We start from the raw sequence: 19333 nt of genomic DNA on the forward strand, positions 1-19333 counted from the left end.
TAGAACAGTAGGAACTTCTTTAGCCAGAGGGTGGTGTATCTCACCTAGATGGGGTCAGTGGTGCTGTGAGGATTACATTCCTGGACTTCTCTAGTGCCTTTAACACCATCCAGCCCAAGATCTTAAGGCACAAACTAACAGAGATGGGAGTAGACTCTCACATGGTGGATTGGATAGTGGACTACTTGACAGATAGACCTCAGTATGTGCGGTTGGGAGACTGTAGGTCTGACACGGTGGTCAGTAGCACAGGAGCGCCGCAGGGGACCGTGCTCTCTCCGGTCCTGTTCACCCTGTACGCATCAGACTTCCAATATAACTCGGAGTCCTGCCATGTGCAGAAGTTCGCTGACGACACGGCCATAGTGGGGTGTGTCAGGAATGGACAGGAGGAGGAGTATAGGAAACTGATACAGGACTTTGTGATATGGTGCAACTCAAACTACCTGCGTCTCAATATCACCAAGACCAAGGAGATGGTGGTGGACTTTAGGAGATCTAGGCCTCATATGGAGCCAGTGATCATTAATGGAGAATGTGTGGAGCAGGTTAAGACTTACAAGTATCTGGGAGTACAGTTAGACGAGAAGCTAGACTGGACTGCCAACACAGATGCCTTGTGCAGGAAGGCACAGAATCGACTGTACTTCCTTAGAAGGTTGGCGTCATTCAATGTCTGTAGTGAGATGCTGAAGATGTTCTATAGGTCAGTTGTGGAGAGCGCCCTCTTCTTTGTGGTGGCGTGTTGGGGAGGCAGCATTAAGAAGAGGGACGCTTCACGTCTTAATAAGCTGGTAAGGAAGGCGGGCTCTGTCGTGGGCAAAGTACTGGAGAGTATAACATCGGTAGCCGAGCGAAGGGCGCTGAGTAGGCTACGGTCAATTATGGAAAACCCTGAACATCCTCTACATAGCACCATCCAGAGACAGAGAAGCAGTTTCAGCGACAGGTTGCTATCGATGCAATGCTTCTCAGACAGGATGAAGAGGTCAATACTCCCCAATGCCATTCGGCTTTACAATTCAACTGCCAGGAGTAAGATATGTTAAAGTGCCGGGGTTGATTGTATTTAATGTATTTAAGTAAACTACTTAAGAACTTTTTAAAAGCTATTATTAATGCTTTTTGAGAGAGTGATTTAGATGCATATCATATTTTTACTGAGTTAAGTATTGTATGTAATTAGTTTTGCTACAACAAATGTATGGGACATTGGAAAAAATGTTGAATTTCCCCATGGGGATGAATAAAGTATCTATCTATCTATCTATCTGTGGAATTCATGGCCACAGATGGCTGTGGAAGCCAAATCATTGAGTATATTTAAAGCAGAGGTTGATAGGTTAGCTAGGGCACCAAATCGCACAGGGAGAAGGCAGGAGAATGGGGTTCAGTGGGAAAATAAAGCAGCCATGATGGAATGGCAGAGCAGATTCGATAGGCCAAGTGGTTTAATTCTGCTCCTGTATATTATGGTCAAATAGTTCAACACCCCCACCCACTAATCCAGCCCTTCACAGTCCCCACCACCACTACTTTATCATTTCCTGTCAGTTACCTTCTGTACAGGCACTCCTGTGCCTAGTGTCAATTTGTGGATATACAATCAGTTTATATATGTAAGCTCTCTTATGCATTTATATTTATTGTGGCTTTTTATTATTGTAATTTTTATCTTACTGTAGTTTTATTTTGTGCTATATCAAGGTAATAATTATTTTGTTCTCCTTTACACCTGTGTACTGTAAATTACAATAAACAATCTTGAATCCTGCTGCAGTAGCCCACCCACTTCAAGGTTTGCTGTGTTGTGTGTTCAGAGATGCTCTTTTGCAGACCACTGTTGTAACATGATTTGAGTCATGGTTGCCTTCCTGTCAGCTTAATTCAGTCTGGTCATTCTCTTTTGATCTCTCTCATTAACAGGATGTTTTTGCCCACAGAACTGCTGCTCAATGGATGTATTTTGTTTTTTGCACCATTCTCTGTAAACTCGAGAGACTGTTGTACATGAAATCACAGGAGATCAGCAGTTTCTGAGATATTTAAACCACCCCATCTGGCATCAACAATCATCCCATGGTCAAAGTAATTTGTATCACATTTCTTCCCCATTCTGATGTTTGGTCCAAATAACAACTGAACCTCTTGACCATGCCTGCATGCTTTTATGCATTGAGTTGCTGCCACGTGATTGGCTGATCAGATAGTTGCATTAACAAGCAGGTGTACAGGTGTACCCAATAAAGTGGCCACTGAGTGCATGTAACTTGGATTAAATTCCTCAGTGACGTGCTGGGATTCAAGTTCATATCTCATCTTCTACATCCAGATCTGCCAACATAACATGACCATAAAAGCCACTATATTGCCTGAATTCTGATGACAAGTCAGTTTTATTCTTGGTGTAGCTGAGAAAGAGGTTGTTCCATCTCGTCCTTTGCTCCTAGCCACCATTTCATGCCTTGCTCAATAGCTTGCCCTGAGTTTTCACTCTAGTTTCAGTCACTTTCCTGATCCAGTTTATAAACTTTGATACTTTGGTGTAAACCCCAGGAGAATCTTTCCTTCCACAACCATATCCCCAGGAGGTGACCCCCAGAATAACCCAGCGCCCCCCTGTGCGCTGACACACCAGGGGACCACCACTGTCTCCTTGGCAACTGTCGACGCGTTTGTGTTCGGACAGATTGCCGGCACAGAGCATCCGGGACGTAAACTTGGTCCTGTAGCGCCTTTGACAGATGTCCTTTGGTAGTAAGGGAACAGCACCTTGAAGTAATGTCCTTGAGTAGGATTGTCCTGAAAGGAAGAAAAATGATAAGTTACTGTATTAATTCAAAGTTAAAAATAAATTTATTATCAAAGCATATATATGTCACCATATACTACCCTGATCTCACTTTCTAGTGGGCATTCACAGGTTATACATTGAATTGGAGGGATAGGAAGGTAGGCAGAGGGGGTGATGTGGCTCTGCTGGTAAAGAATGGCATCAAATCAGCAGAAAGATGTGACATAGGATCAGAAGATGTTGAATCCTTGTGGGTTGAGTTAAGAAACTGCAAGAGTAAAATGATAATTATATACTGGCCTCCCAACAGTAGCTGGGATGTGGACCACAGATTACATCAGGAAATAGAAAAGGCGTGTCAAAAGGGCAACGTTATAGTCATGGGAGATTTCAACATGCAGGTCAATTGGGAAAATCAGGTTGGTAATGGATCTTAAGAGAGTGAGCTTGTTGAATGCCTATGAGGTGGCTTTTTAGAGCAGTTTGTTATTGAGCCGGTGAAGGGATTAGTTATATTGGACTGGGTGTTATGTAATGAACCAGAGGTGGTTAGGGAGCTTAAGGTAAAGGAACACTTAGGAAGCAGTGATCACAATATGATGAGTTAAACTTGAAATTTGATAGTGAGAAAGTAAAATCTGATGTAGCTACATTTCAATGGAGTAAAGGAAATTACAGGAAAATGAGAGAGGAGTTGGCCAAAGTAAATTGGAAGGAGATACTGGCAGGGATGACAGTAGAGCAGCAATTGGGTGAACTTCTGGGAAAAATGAGGAAGGTGCAGGATAGATGTATTCCAAAAATGAAGAAATATTCAAATGGCAAAATAATACAACCGTGGCTGACAATGAAAGTCAAAGCTAATGTAAAAGCAAATGAGAGGGCATACAACAAAGCAAAAATTAGTGGGAAAATAGAGAATTGGGAAGCTTTTACAAACCTACAGAGAGCAACTAAAAGAATCATTAAGAGGGAAAGGATGAAATATGAAAGCAAGCTAGCAAACAATAACAAAGTGGATAGTAAAAGTTTTTTCAAGTACGTAAAAACTAAAAGAGAGGTGAGTGTGGATATAGGGCCACTGGAAAATGAGGCCAGAGAAATATTAACAGGTACAAGGAGATGGCAGATGAACCAAATGAGTATTTTGCATCAGTGTTCACTGTGGAAGAGTCTAGCAGTGTGCCAGATGCTCAAATGAATTGAACTTTATTACTTCATATACATGAGTAAAAATCTTTACATTACGTCTCCGTTCAAATGTGCAATGTGGAATTATAGTAATTTATAATAAATATTATGTACAATAGGATAGTCAATACAACATAAAAATACAGTTGCATCAGCATGAATTAAGCAGTCTGATGGCCAGGCGTTAGAAGCTGTCCTGGAGCCTGTTGGTCCCAGCTTTTATGCTGCGGTATTCCTTTCTGGATGGTAGTAGCTGGAACAATTTGTGGTTGGGTTGACTCGGGTCTCCAATGATCCTTTGGTCCCTTTTTACACACCTCTCTTCGTAAATGTCCTGAATAGTGGGAAGTTCATATCTACAGATGCGCTGGGCTGCCCGCACCACTCTCTGCAGAGTTCTGCGATTGAGGGAAGTACAGTTCCTATACCAGGCAGTGATGCAGCCAGTCAGGATGCTCTCAATAATGCCTCTATAGAAAGAATTTGGGGGGCCATACCAAACTTCCTCAACTGTCTGAGGTGAAAGAGGTGCTGTTGTGCATTTTTCACCACACAGCCGATATGTACAGATCACATGAGATCCTCCGTGATGTTTATGCTGAGGAACTTGAAGCTGTTTGCCCTCTCAACCCCAGATCCATTGATGTCATAGGGGTTAGCCTGTCTCCATTCCTCCTGTAGTCCACAACCAGCTCCTTTGTTTTTTGCGACATTGAGGGAGAGGTTGTTTTTTTGACACCACTGTGTCAGGGTGATGACTTCCTCTCTGTAGGCTGCCTCATTATTATTTGAGATTAGGCCAATCAGTGTAGTGTGGTCAGCAAATTGAATTAGCAGATTGGAGCTGTGGTGTACAGAGAGTAAAGGAGAGGGCTCAGGATGCAGCCCTGAGGGGCACCTGTGTTGAGGGTCAGAGGGGCAGAGGTGAGGAAGCCCACTCTTACCACCTGCCGGTGATCAACAGGAAGTCCAGGACCCAGCTGGCACAAGGCAGGGTGACGGCTGAGGTCTCTGAGCTTCTTGTCAAGCCTGGAGGGAATTATGGTGTTGAATGCTGAACTGTAGTCCAAGAACAGCATTCTCACATAAGCATCCTTCTTCTCCAGATGTGTAAGGACAGTGTGTAGAGCTTTAGCTATTGCGTTGTCTGTTGATCGGTTGTGTTGGTGGACAATTTGTAGAGGGTCCAGTGTGGATGGCAGCATGCTGCAGATGTAGTTCTTGAACAGCCTTTCAAAGCATTTGCTTATTATTGAGGTGAGTGAAACAGGACGCCCGTCAGGGAAGAGGAGTGAGTGCAGTTACTATTACAAGGAAGAAGGTGCTCAAAAAGCTGAAAAATCAAAGGGTACTTAAGTCAACCAGGCCATAAGACACAGGAGCAGAATTAGGCCATCTGGCCCATCGAGTCTGCTCCACCATTCAGTCATGGCTGATCCTTTTTTTCCTCCTCAACACCAGTTCCTGGTCTTCTCCCCATAACCTTTGATGCCATGTCCAATCAAGAACCTATCAATCTCTGCCTTAAATACACCCAATGACCTGGTCTCCACAGCTGCATGTGGCAACAGATTCCATAAATTCACCACTCTTTGTCTAGAGAAATTTCTCCGCATCTCTGTTTTGAAAGGGTGTCCCTCTATCCTGAGGCTGTGTTGCCTTGTCCTAGACTCCCCCACCATGGGAAACATCCTTTCCACATCTACTCTGTCTAGGCCTTTCAACATTCGAAAGGTTTTAATGGGATCCCCCCCTCATCCTTCTGAATTTGAGGGAGTACAGACCCAGAGCCTTCAAATGTTCCTCGTAAGATAACCCTTTCTTTCCTGGAACCATCCTTGTAAACCTTCTCTGGACCCTCTCCAATGCCAGCACATCTGATGAGAGGCCCAAAACTGGATTCATGAGGATTCATCATTGCCTTATAAAGCCTTAGCATCACATCCTTGCAGTTGTATTCTAGACTTCTTGAAATGAATGCTAACATGCCATTTGCCTTCCTCACCACTGACTCAACCTGCAAGTTAACCTTTAGGGTATTCTGCACAAGGACTCCCAAGTCCCTTTGCATCTCAGATTTTTGGACTTTCTCCCCACTTTGAAAATAGTCTGCACATTTATTTCTGCTATCAAAGTGCATGATCATGCATTTTCCAAAATTGTATTTCATTTTCCCCTTACTTGCCCATTCTCCTAATCCATCTAAGTCTTTCTGCATCTTACCTGTTTCCTCAACACTACCTGCCCCTCCATTAATGTTCATATCACCTGCAAACTTGGCAACAAGGCCATCTATTCCATCATCTAAATAAGTTATATACAGTATAAAAAGAAGTGGTCGCAACACTGACTCCTGCGGAACACCATAGTCACTGGCAGTCAACCAGTAAAGCATCATTTTTATTCCCACTTGCTGCTTCCTACCAATCAGACAATGTTCTACCCATGTTAGTAACTTTCCTGTAACTTTCCATGGGCTCTTAACTTGGTAAGCAGCCTCATGTGTGTCACCTTGTCAAAGGACATCTGAAAATCCAGATATACAACATCTACAGCATCCCCTTTGGGGCTCTTCTCTGTTTTTGTGGATGTTTGAGAAGAAAAAGAATTTCAGGATGTATATTGTATACATTTCTTGACATTAAATGTACCTATTGAAATCTATTGAAACATCCACTACTTCCTCTGGCAGCATGATGCACACTCACACCACCCTCTGAATGAAGAAATTCCCCCTTAAGTCCCCCTTAATTACTTCACCTTTCAGCCTTAACCTCAAGTTCTAGTCTCACCCAACTGCAGTGGAAAAAGCCTGCTAGCATTTACCCTATCTATACCCCTCATAATTTTGTATAACTCTATCAAATCACTTCTCATTCTCCTATGCTCCAGGGAATCAAGTCCTAACCTATACAACCCAGGTCCCTATAACTCAAGGTCCTCAAGTCCTGGCAACATCAGAGTAAGTTTTCTCTGCACTCTTTTAATCTTTGCCATCTTTCCTGTAGGTAGGTGACCAAAACTGCACACAATATTCCAAATTGGGCACCTTATACATATCCATAAGACCATAAGACATTGGAGTAGAATTAGTCCATTCAGCCCATTGAGACTGCTCTGTCAATACATCATGGCTGATTTATTTTCCAAGGAGTGACAGGGAAAGTGGTTGTGGCAGGTATGTAGATTGATGATATTTAAAAGACAATTGGACAAGTATATAGAAAGGAAAGACTTAAGGAAATGGGCCAAATGAGATCGACCTAGATGGGAATATCGGTCGCAAGGGTGAGTTGTGCTGAAGAGCCCATTTCTATGCTGTGACTCCATGACCTTCTTTTCTTTTACCCTGTGAGTTGTGAATACATTACCCAAGCTGAAATGGAAACCTATTCAATAACTTCAGAAAGAGATTTTTCTGTAAAGGATAAAATGACAGAAGTGTACATTACGTTGTCTCTGAAATGGCATCACATATTGATTGCTCTGTTCAAGGGTAACTCCAATACAGATGTGACATCTGTCCTGCTGCTCTGGGCTCACTGGGTTCATTGGAAATCTCATTATACTACTGTGTAAATGAAGTGAAATAAAGGTAAATTGGGGTACCAATCCTCCAAGTGGACCACAAACTTGCCGTAGGGTTTGGAGGTTTGCATGACTCGAAGACCCAGAGAGTTATGTTGGTTGGAGTCAGGACTTTGTGCTTTGGCTCTTGGTACGGTTACCCATGCTAAACAGGTCAAAGAGTAGAGGCCAGACTAAGAGTGGTCCACTGGTCCTCCAGGTTCGGGGGTTCATCTTAGGGCTAACAACTCTGATTGGTCAAACAAAATTGTTACGGAAACAGCAATGAAGAATCCTTCTACATCTGAGTATGACGGTATTGTTGTGACTCCACCCAGGACCTGTGTGACTGGCGCTAGTGAAATCTAAGAGGAAGCTACTGACATGATGAAGGAAGCCCTGAACACTGCCAGAGATGGAGAAACTTCATTGCTGCTCTAAATACCAGTGGTGTAAAGGGCAGTAAGTAAGTAAGAGGTATCAACAGGATTATGCCCAATAGTCTGAAAGCTGGCTACATCTCGGCCTGGTCTGCAAACACTAATGCCCAGGAACAGAATACACCCCAGTCCATTGCAGGCAAAGCTCTTCCCATCATTGAGCACATTTACAAGAAAGCAATTCCATCATCAAGAACCCCACCACCATCCAGACCATGCTCTCTTCTCACTAAAGAAGGCACAGGAGCCTTAGGACCCACACCTCCATGTTCAGGAACAGCTATACCCACAATCTTCAGACCCCTGAACCAGCACGGATAACTTCATTTACCTCAACACTGTACAGTTTCTACAACCTATAGACTTGCTTTCAAGGGCTCCACGACTTAAGTTTTGAATTATTTTTGCACAATTTTTTTCTTGAATAAAAGGGGATAACTACACTCATTCTATTTCTGGTGTTCCCACAACCAATGGTTTCACATTAAAGACTCCTTATCTTGTAATTTCATGCTACCGTCATTTATTACTATTTATTTATACTTGCATTTACACAGTTTGTTATTCATTAATCCTGTTTACATTACTGTTCTATAGATTTGCTAAATATCCCCACAGGAAAGAGGATCTCAGGTTTGTATGTGGTGACATGTATGTACTCTGATAATAAATTTTACTTTGAACTTTTGAACTTCGTCTTCTTTTGCATTGGCTGTTTGGTCAACTCTTCTCTCATACCACTGTAATTTCCCTTACTCCAATGAAATACTGCTACATTAGATTTTACTTTCTCCCTATCAGATTTCAAGTTGAACTCAATCATATTACGATCACTGGTTCCTAAAGGTTCTTTTACCCTGTTCCCTAATTGCCTGCAGTTCATTACATAACACCCAGTCCAGATAGCTGATCCCCTCGTAGGCTCAACAACAAGCCACTCTAAAAAGCCATCTTATAAGCATTCAACAAGTTCACTCTCTTAAGATCCATTACAAACCCGATTTTCCCAATCCACCTGCATGTTAAAATCTCCCATGACCATCATAACATTAACCTTTTGACACGCCTTTTCTATCCTGTTATAATTTGTGGTCCACCTCCCAGTCACTGCAGGGAAGCCTGTATAAATTGCCATCAATGTCCTTTTACCTTTGCAGTTTCTTAACTCAAACCACAAGGATTCAACATCTTCCGATCCTATGTCACATCTTTCTACTGATTTGATGCCATTCTTTACTAGCAGAGCCACACAAACCCCCCTGCCTACCTTCCTACACCTCCAGTATAACGTGTAACCTTGGACATTCAGCTCCCAACTACAACCGTCCTTCAGCCACGATTCAGTGACGGCCACAACATCATACCTGGCAATCTGTAATATTACAACAAGATCATCCACCTTATTTCTTATACTACGTGCATTTAGATACAACACCTTGAGTACTGTATTTGCTATCCTTTCTCACTCTGCATCCCTAACATTTTGATACTCAGCCTGTTGGCTGCAACTAAGTCACATCACCTGCCTGCCCTTCCTGACTGTCTGACTGCACGCTATCTTTACTTTTTTACCATCTGTCCTTTTCTGAATCCCTTCACTCCGGCTCCCACCCCCTGCCAAGTTAGTTTAAACCCTCCCCAACAGCTTAACAAACCTGCCCATGAGAATGTTGGTCCCCCTCGGGTTCAGGTGCAACCCGTCACTTTTGTACAGGTCATATTTCCCGAGAAGAGATCCCAGTGATCCAAGAACCTGAAGCCCTGCCCCCTGCAGCAGCTTCTCAGCCACACCTTTATCACATTGAAATTATGTTCGCTTGTGTTAGCCTTTTTCACCCTAGCAAAAAGTCTCTGGCTGTCTACTCGATCTATGCCTCATCACTTTATACACCTTTATCAAGTCACCTCTCATCTTCCTTTGCTCCAAAGAGAGAAGCCCGAGCTCACTCAAACTACCTTCATAAGACATGCTCTGTAATCCAGGCAGCACCCTGGTAAATCTCCTTTATACTCTCTCTAAAGCTTACATCCTTCCTATAATGACGTGACCAGAACTGAACACAGTATTTCAAGTGTGATCTAACCAGTGTTTTATCGAGATGCAACATAACCTCGTGAGTCTTGAATTCAATCCCCTAATTCTTATTATCCTATCAACTTGCACGACTATTATAGCAAGGATGTGGAAGCTTTAGAGAGGGTGCAGAGCAGTTTCTATGCAGTACATTCCATGTACTGGTAAATGGTAAATGGTAGGGCATTGAGGAATGCAGTAGAACAGAGTGATTTAGGAATAATGGTGCATAGTTCCCTGAAGGTGGAATCTCATGTGGATAGGGTGGTGAAGAAAGCTTTTGGTATGCTGGCCTGCATAAATCAGAGCATTGAGTATAGGAGTTGGGATGTAATGTTAGAATTGTACAAGGCATTGGTAAGGTCAAATTTGGAGTATTGTGTACAGTTCTGGTCACCAAATTATAGAACATAGAACATAGAATAGTACAGCACATTACAGGCCCTTTGGCCCACAATGTTGTGCTGACCCTCAAACCCTGCCTCACATATAACCCCCCACTTTAAATTCCTCCATATACCTGTCTAGTAGTCTCTTAAACTTCACTAGTGTGTCTGCCTCCACCACTGACTCAGGCAGTGCATTCCACGCACCAACCACTCTCTGAGTGAAAAACCTTCCTTCCCCTTAACTTAAAGCCATGTCCTCTTGTACTGGGCAGTGGTGCCCTGGGGAAGAGGCGCTGGCTGTCCACTCTGTCTATTCCTCTTAATATCTTGTACACCTCTATCATGTCTCCTCTCATCCTCCTTCTCTCCAAAGAGTAAAGCCCTAGCTCCCTTAATCTCTGATCATAATCCATACTCTCTAAACCAGGCAGCATCCTGGTAAATCTCCTCTGTACCCTTTCCAATGCTTCCACATCCTTCCTATAGTGAGGTGACCAGAACTGGACACAGTACTCCAAGTGTGGCCTAACTAGAGTTTTATAGAGCTGCATCATTATATCGCGTCTCTTAAACTCTATCCTTGACTTATGAAAGCTAACACCCCATAAGCTTTCTTAACTACCCTATCTACCTGTGAGGCAACTTTCAGGGATCTGTGGACATGTACCCCCAGATCCCTTTGCTCCTCCACACTACCAAGTATCCTGCCATTTACTTTGTACTCTGCCTTGGAGTTTGTCCTTCCAAAGTGTACCACCTCACACTTCTCCGGGTTCAACTCCATCTGCCACTTCTCAGCCCACCTCTGCATCCTATCAATGTCTCTCTGCAATCTTCGACAATCCTCTACACTATTTACAACACCACCAACCTCTGTGTCATCTGCAAACTTGCCAACCCACCCTTCTACCCCCACATCCAGGTCATTAATAAAAATCACAAAAAGTAGAGGTCCCAGAACAGATCCTTGTGGGACACCACTAGTCACAACCCTCCAATCTGAATGTACTCCCTCCACCACAACCCTCTGCCTTCTGCAGGCAAGCCAATTCTGAATCCACCTGGCCAAACTTCCCTGGATCCCATGCCTTCTGACTTTCTGAATAAGCCTACCATGTGGAACCTTGTCAAATGCCTTACTAAAATCCATGTAGATCACATCCACAGCACTACCCTCATCTATATGCCTGGTTACCTCCTCAAAGAACTCTATCAGGCTTGTTAGGCACGATCTGCCCTTCACAAAGCCATGCTGACTGTCCCTGATCAGACCATGATTCTCTAAATGCCCATAGATCCTATCTCTAAGAATCTTTTCCAACAGCTTTCCCACCACAGACGTAAGGCTCACTGGTCTATAATTACCCGGACTATCCTTATTATCTTTTTTGAACAAGGGGACAACATTCGCCTCCCTCCAATCTTCTGGTACCATTCCTGTGGACAACGAGGACATAAAGATCCTAGCCACAGGCTCAGCAATCTCTTCCCTCGCCTCGTGGAGCAGAATGGGGAATATTCCATCAGGCCCGGGGGACTTATCTGTCTTAATGTATTTTAACAACTCCAACACCTCCTCTCCCTTAATATCAACATGCTCCAGAACATTAACCTCACTCATATTGTCCTCACCGTCATCAAGTTCCATCTCATTGGTGAATACCGAAGAGAAGTATTCATTGAGGACCTCGCTCACTTCCACAGCCTCCAGGCACATCTTCCCACTTTTATCTCTAATCGGTCCTACCTTTACTCCTGTCATCCTTTTGTTCTTCACATAATTGAAGAATGCCTTGAGGTTTTCCTTTACCCTAGTCGCCAAGGCCTTCTCATGCCCCCTTCTTGCTCTTCTCAGCCCCTTCTTAAGCTCCTTTCTTGCTACCCAATATTCCTCAATAGACCCATCTGATCCTTGCTTCCTAAACCTCATGTATGCTGCCTTCTTCCACCTGACTAGATTTTCCACTTCACTTGTCACCCATGGTTCCTTCATCCTACCATTCTTTATCTTCCTCACTGGGACAAATTTATCCCTAACATCCTGCAAAAGATCCTTAAACATTGACCACATGTCCATAGTACATTTCCCTGCGAAAACATCATCCCAATTCACACTCGCAAGTTCCAGCCTTATAGCCTCATAATTTGCCCTTCCCCAATTAAAAATTTTCCTGTCCTCTCTGATTCTATCCTTTTCCATGATAATGCTAAAGGCCAGGGAGCGGTGATCACTGTCCCCCAGATGATCACCCACTGACAGATCTGTGACCTGACCCGGTTCGTTACCTAATACTAGATCTTGTATGGCATTCCCCCTAGTTGGCCACCTAGTTGACATCTTTTTATAGGAAAGATGTCAACAAAATAGAGAGAGGACAGAAAAGATTTACTAGAATTTTACTAGGGTTTCAGCACCTAAGTTACAGAGAAAGGTTGAACAAGTTAGGTCTTTATTCTTTGGAGTGTAGAAGGTTGAGGGGGGACTTGATAGAGGCATTTAAAATTATGAGGGATAGATAGAGTTGACGTTGATAGGCTTTTTCCATTGAGAGTAGGGGAGATTCAAACAAAAGGACATGAGTTGAGAGTTAGGGGGCAAAAGTTTAGGGGTAACACGAGGGGGAATTTCTTTACTCAGAGAATGGTAGCTGTGTGGAACGAGCTTCCAGTAGAAGTGGTAGAGGCAGGTTCTATATTGTCATTTAAAGTAAAATTGGATAGGTATATGGACAGGAAAGGAATGGAGGGTTATGGGCTGAGTGCAGGTCAGTGGGACTAGGTGAGAGTAAGCGTTCGGCACGGACTAGAAGGGTTGAGATGGCCTGTTTCCGTGCTGTAATTGTTATATGGTTATATGTAGATCAAAGAAGAACTCAGGGCTCAGAAACCATTTACCTGTGTCTCCCCAGCCAGTAATGTAACAGGATTGCCTGTTGATTCTGATCTTCTCATTTCTGCCTGGTAAGCAGATTGGTGATGCGTACTGATTAAATGTCACACAGTGTCCTTCCCTGCCCTTCATTCTGACCAGTGCTATGTCATTATCGATGCTGTCTGGCCTGTAGTTCCTGTGCATGACAATTCTCTCCACAGGGATCTCTCGCTCGTATTCATCCTCCACGGCTGTGTGGTAGTCACCAACCCGAATAAAGTAACGACGTGTATCATTACCAAACCTGTGGAAGATGGATGATCAATCAGTTTGGCACTTTCAAATCTAAAACATCCCAGGATATTTCAATGGAAGAACATCAGAAAAAAAGTTGATACCAGGTACAGTATCATCAGAACTAGGATTGCCAGACTGGGTATGAGGTTCTTCCCCCAGGTTGTGAGACTCCCACCACTGACGTCTCATCAACAGGAAAGCGAGCTGTCTACTGTATTGTTTACAGTGTGCCTGTGCATCAGGAAGGAGGCACAGAAACATCAGTAGCATCAGGAGCATCAGGAAGGAGACACAGAAACATCAGGAGCATCAGGAAGGAGGTACAGGAACATCAGGAAGGAGGTACAGGAGCATCAGGAGCATCAGGAAAGAGACACAGAAACATCAGGAGCATCAGGAAGGAGACACAGAAACATCAGGAGCATCAGGAAGGAGGTACAGGAACATCAGGAGCATCAGGAAGGAGGTACAGGAGCATCAGGAGCATCAGGAAGGAGACACAGAAACATCAGGAGCATCAGGAAGGAGGTACAGGAACATCAGGAGCATCAGGAAGGATGTACAGAAACATCAGGAGCATCAGGAAGGAGGTACAGAAACATCAGGAGCATCAGGAAGGAGGTACAGGAACATCAGGAGCATCAGGAAGGATGTACAGAAACATCAGGAGCATCAGGAAGGAGGTACAGAAACATCAGGAGCATCAGGAAGGAGGTACAGGAGCATCAGGAGCATCAGGAAGGAGACACAGAAACATCAGGAGCATCAGGAAGGAGACACAGAAACATCAGGAGCATCAGGAAGGAGGTACAGGAGCATCAGGAGCAACAGGACTAGGACTGTCAGACTCTGTAACAGCTTCTTCCCCCCAGGCTGTGAGACTAATGAATACCCTGCCACCACTAGGGCAGCGAGCTGTTTACTGCATTGTTTGTTGATTTATTTATTTTTAATTATTGAGATACAGTGCTGAATAGGCCCTTCTGGTCCTTCAAGTCGCGCCACCCAGCAATTCCCTGATTTTAACCCGAATCTAATCGGGGGACAATTTACAATGACCAATTAACATACCAACCGGTATGTCTTTGGGCTGTGGGAGGAAACCAGAGCACCCAGAGGAAACCTACATGGTCAAGGTGAAAACGTACGAACTCCTTACAGACAGTGGCGGGAATTGAACCCAGGTTGACTGTACTGTAAAGTGTTGTGCTAACCACTACACTACTGTGTTGCCCCATTCTAGAGCTTGATTTGGCCCATCAGCATTTGTAGAGGCAAAGGGATAGTGAAGTTTTGGGTTGAGAACTTAAAGTTTCACTCAAGATTTCAGCATCTGCCATCCCTTATGTCGTTATTCTCTGCTACACTGGAGGACCCTTCACCAGACCAAAAAGTAAATTTCGCGCATCTTAGAGCTTTGAGAAGAGACCAAATTTTCTTTTTTAATGAAAGCAAGGTATTGACTGTTTACAAACCTCTTGAAACAGTGAGCTGCCGTCAGCACCCAGCAATTGCTGATCAATGTGGCTCCGCATAGTAACCGGCTCCCGCGGTGGTACATCTTGAGTCTCAGTGAAGCCTGCCAAGGCCATCCACCCCTGGAAGAAGATCCCACAAACATATTCACTGCAAATCTTTTAATGCTGTGTCCAGAGGACACAAAAAGGAATTAATTTAAGAGAGTAACCTACTGTTAAAGATTAGCTTTGTTTATCACGTGTACATTCAAACATAGTGGGAAATGCGTCATTTTGTATCAAATCAAATCAACGAGGATTGTAATGGGGGCAGCCACAGATGTCACTACACTTCCAGCACCAACATTAGACTATAAAGTATAGAAGCAGAATTAGGCATTTAGCCCATCAAGTCTGCTCCAGCATTCAATCATCCCTCTAAACCCCATTCTGCTGCCTTCTCCCCCTAACCTTTGACATGTTTACTGATGAAGAACCTATCAACCTCATACCGACAACACAGTAACCCTAACCCCTATGTCTCTGGAATGTGGGAGGAACTGGGAGGGTCCAGAGGAATCATAACGGTCATAGGGAGAACCTTAAAGACAGCAGTGGGAATTGAACCCCGATTGGTAATTGCTGGTGCTGTAAAGAGATTGCACTACTATGTTGTGCGTAGAACAACCCGCCCCTTTACAATGGTGCCTAGCTTTAGACATTAAGATAGAGTTCAAAAGTACTGAGTAAGACTTAGAACAATCTATTTAATTAGAGTTACACATGGAACAGGCCCTTCCAGCCAACAAGCTGTGCCACCCAGCAATCTACTGATTTAACCCTAGCCAATCACAGAACAATTTACAATGACCTATTAACTGGTACATCACTGGACTGTGGGAGGAAACTGAAGCACCCGGAGGAAACCCATGCAATCACGGGGAGAACATACAAACTCCTTACAGATGGTTGGTCACAGTTGGGCAGCATCCATAGAGGGAAATGGACAGTGGAAATTTCAAGTCGAGACTCTTCACTTGGACTGAAAGGTAGAATCAAAGTTCAAAGCAAATTTATTATCGAAGTACGTATACTGCATGTCACTAAGTATTAACTTGAGATTCATTTACCTGCAGTAACTTACAGGAAAGTAAAAAAATACAATAGAATTTGTGAAAAACTATACATAAGATTGACACACAACCAACGTGCAAAAGAAGACAAACTGTGCAAATATTTAAAAATGAAAGTGAGTCTGAAGGTTGTGGAATCAGTTCACAGCTGAGATGAATGAAGTTATCCATGTTGGTTCAGGAGCATGATAGTTATAGGGTAATAACTGTTCCTGAATCTGGTGGTATGGGACCTTTACCTCCTTCCTGACGGTAATAGCAAAAATAAAGCATGGGCTGGCTACAGTATGGGGAGATAGCCATACCGTCTGTTGGAGCTTGTACAGCTATCCCTTCTACTTTTTAGCTACAAAGAGGGATTCCAGATAATACTAAGTACCGTGTCTTCACTCCACTGGTGTTAAGAGAGCAGCATTCAGAATTCATAACCTTAAAGTCAGAGATATTACAAGTCAATAACACACTCTCAAATCTGGAGACACTTTACTCTTTATGCCTTGGTCCCAATGATCCGTGTGTGAAAGCTTGTAATGAACTATTTTAGTGATGTTTCAGAATAAAGAGGCCAGGAAATACACAGGTATTCACTTGTACACCAGCAGAGGCAGAGAATTGTACACATATTCACCCATACGCCACAGCACCCAGCAAACATCACGACAACATGAAGGCACCATTTAATATCCATCACTTCTTTAGACAGGAAGTCAGCCTGGTGGGAACTGGGTCACAAGTTCTCTGAGACCATCATGAGTTGAAACTGACACAGCCAGTGGCGAGCAGGAAAATAACGAGGGGATCCTGAGAAGAAGCAGAGAGAAACCAAAGGAACAGTCCATTCATTACTCCAAAAAGGGAATGACAGCACTAAACGGCAGCCATTACATCGAGCATCTTCTTAAAGTCCAGTGAGAGACACAAACTCTCTCTGTCGTAGAAACAGGCCATTCAGCCCATCTAGTCCATGCTGAACCTTTTAAACTGCCTAGTCCCATTGACCTGAACCTGGACCAGAACCATCCATACCTTTCCTATCCATGTACCAATCCAAACTTCTCTTAAACATTGAAATTGAGCTTGCATGAACCACTGGCAGCTCATTCCACATTCTCCTGACCCTCTGAATGAAGATGTTCCCTCTTAAACTTTTCACCTTTCACCCTTACCCCATGACCTCTAGTTGTAGTCCCACCTAACCTCAGGGGAAAAGGCCTGATTACATTTACCCTCTATCTATTCCATTCATAGTTATTCCTCATGTCCAAATCTTTTTAATTCACACCAAACCATAAGATCCTAAGATATAGGAGCAGAATTAGGCCATTTGGCCCATCACATCTGCTCTACCATTTCATCATGGACGATCCAATTTTCCTCTCGGCCCCAATCTCCTGCCTTCTCCCATGCCCCTTCATGCCCTGACCAATCAAGAATCTATCAACCTTTGCCTTAAATATACATAAAGACTTGGCATCTACTGATGTCTACAGCAAAGAATTCCACAGAACCATCCACCAAAATCCCACGAACCCTTTTTACCACAGAAATTGATCCTATTAATTTTAAAGGTGAGCAACTGACCAATATTGTATGGAAACACCAATGTCCTGGAAGAGAAAGGGCTACAGTAAATGGTGGACAGAGCCCAGTCCATCACAAATAAAGTCCTCCCCACCACTGAGTGTTGCCGTATGAAAGCAGCATCCATCATCTATGACCCCCACCATCCAGGACATGCTCTGGTCTTGCTACTACCATCAGGCAGGAGGAGCGGAAGCCTCAAGTCCCAAACAACTAGGTCCAGGAACGGTTATAAGATCATAAGACCATAAGATATAGGAGCAGAAGTAGGCCATTCAGCCCATTGAGTCTGCTCCACCATTCAACCTTGGGCTGATCCAATGCTTCCAGTCATCCCCACTCCCCTGCTTTCACCCCATACCCTTTGATGCCCTGGCTAATCAAGAACCTATCTATCTCTGCCTTAAGTACACCAAATGACTTGACCTCCACAGTTGATCGTGGCAACAGATTCTACTGATTTACCATCCTCTGACTAGAGTAATTTCTCCGCATCTCAGTTCTAAAAGAACGTCTTTCAATGCTGAAGTCATGTCCTCTTGTTCTAGAATCCCCTGCCATGGGAAATAACTTTGCGATATCTGATCTGTTCGGACCTTTTAGCATTCAGAAGCTATGAGATACCCCTCATTCTCCTGAACTCCAGGGAATATAGCCCAAGAGCTGCCAGATGTTCCTAATACAGTAACCCTTTCATTCCTGGAATCATTCTCGTGAATTTCTCTGAACCCTCTTTAATGTCAGTATATCCTTTCTAAAATAAGAAGCCCAAAACTGCCCACAATATTACCCTACAACCATCAGAATCCTAAACCGGCGTGAATAACTTCACTCACTTCAGCTCTGAATTCATTCCACAACCCATGGACTGATTGGCAACAACTCTATAATTCAAGTTTTCAGTATTATTTATTTTTATCTGCACCATTTGTCTTCTTTTACACAATGGTTGCTTGTCAGTCTTAGTCTACATATAATTTTTCATAAATTATATTGTATTTCTTTATCTTCCATTAAATGCCTGCAAGAAAATAAATCTCAAGGTAAAATATGGTAACATGTAGGTACTTTGATAATAAACTGTACTTCATTTTGAATATTAACAAATAGTAATCTGGTGGTAAATGGACCTTCACCAAAGACAAGTCCCCAATGTGACCTTCAATCTCTTCTGCCAGCTGGCTGACGCTGTCTCCACCAGGGAGAGCAGAAAGTGTGAGCCAGCATTCCCAGTTCCTACCTGATAGACTTGTTCCCCCCAATGATGCGCTTTTTGCGACGATTCATTGAACGCAGGCCGCACACTGAATGCAAAGAACCTGGAGATCACACAAGAACAGATGGATTAGTAATTAGGACAGGAACAGAATATGGTACCTCAGTACCAAACCTGTCAATTCGTTCAAGGATCAAGGACCAGAGGTCATGTTTATTCACCTTATACATTTACATGTATTATAAATTGGCTGTGGTGTGTTGGATAGGGCATGCATGCAACAAAAAAGCAACATTCACCAATTATACAGAATATAGAATTA

The 19333-nt window shown here is 43.4% G+C and overlaps 1 protein-coding gene across 6 annotated transcripts in view; it reads right to left on the reverse strand.

The window, feature by feature from the left end:
• Nucleotides 1-2377: 2377 nt before the first annotated feature.
• LOC140714393 (neurotrypsin) overlaps nucleotides 2378-19333 on the reverse strand; it is a 68365-nt gene continuing 51409 nt past the window's right edge. For all 6 annotated transcript variants that reach the window (XM_073025644.1, XM_073025643.1, XM_073025640.1 and 3 more), the window contains 4 exons: nucleotides 19036-19114; nucleotides 15100-15222; nucleotides 13351-13631; nucleotides 2378-2802 (listed from right to left, as the gene is read on the reverse strand). In XM_073025644.1, coding sequence (XP_072881745.1) covers nucleotides 2459-2802; nucleotides 13351-13631; nucleotides 15100-15222; nucleotides 19036-19114 — 827 coding nt within the window. In that variant the 3' untranslated portion in view covers nucleotides 2378-2458. The remainder of the gene's footprint in view (nucleotides 2803-13350; nucleotides 13632-15099; nucleotides 15223-19035; nucleotides 19115-19333) is intronic.

The sequence above is a fragment of the Hemitrygon akajei genome, chromosome 21 (genome assembly GCF_048418815.1).
Source record: "Hemitrygon akajei chromosome 21, sHemAka1.3, whole genome shotgun sequence".
Lineage (NCBI taxonomy): Eukaryota > Metazoa > Chordata > Chondrichthyes > Myliobatiformes > Dasyatidae > Hemitrygon > Hemitrygon akajei.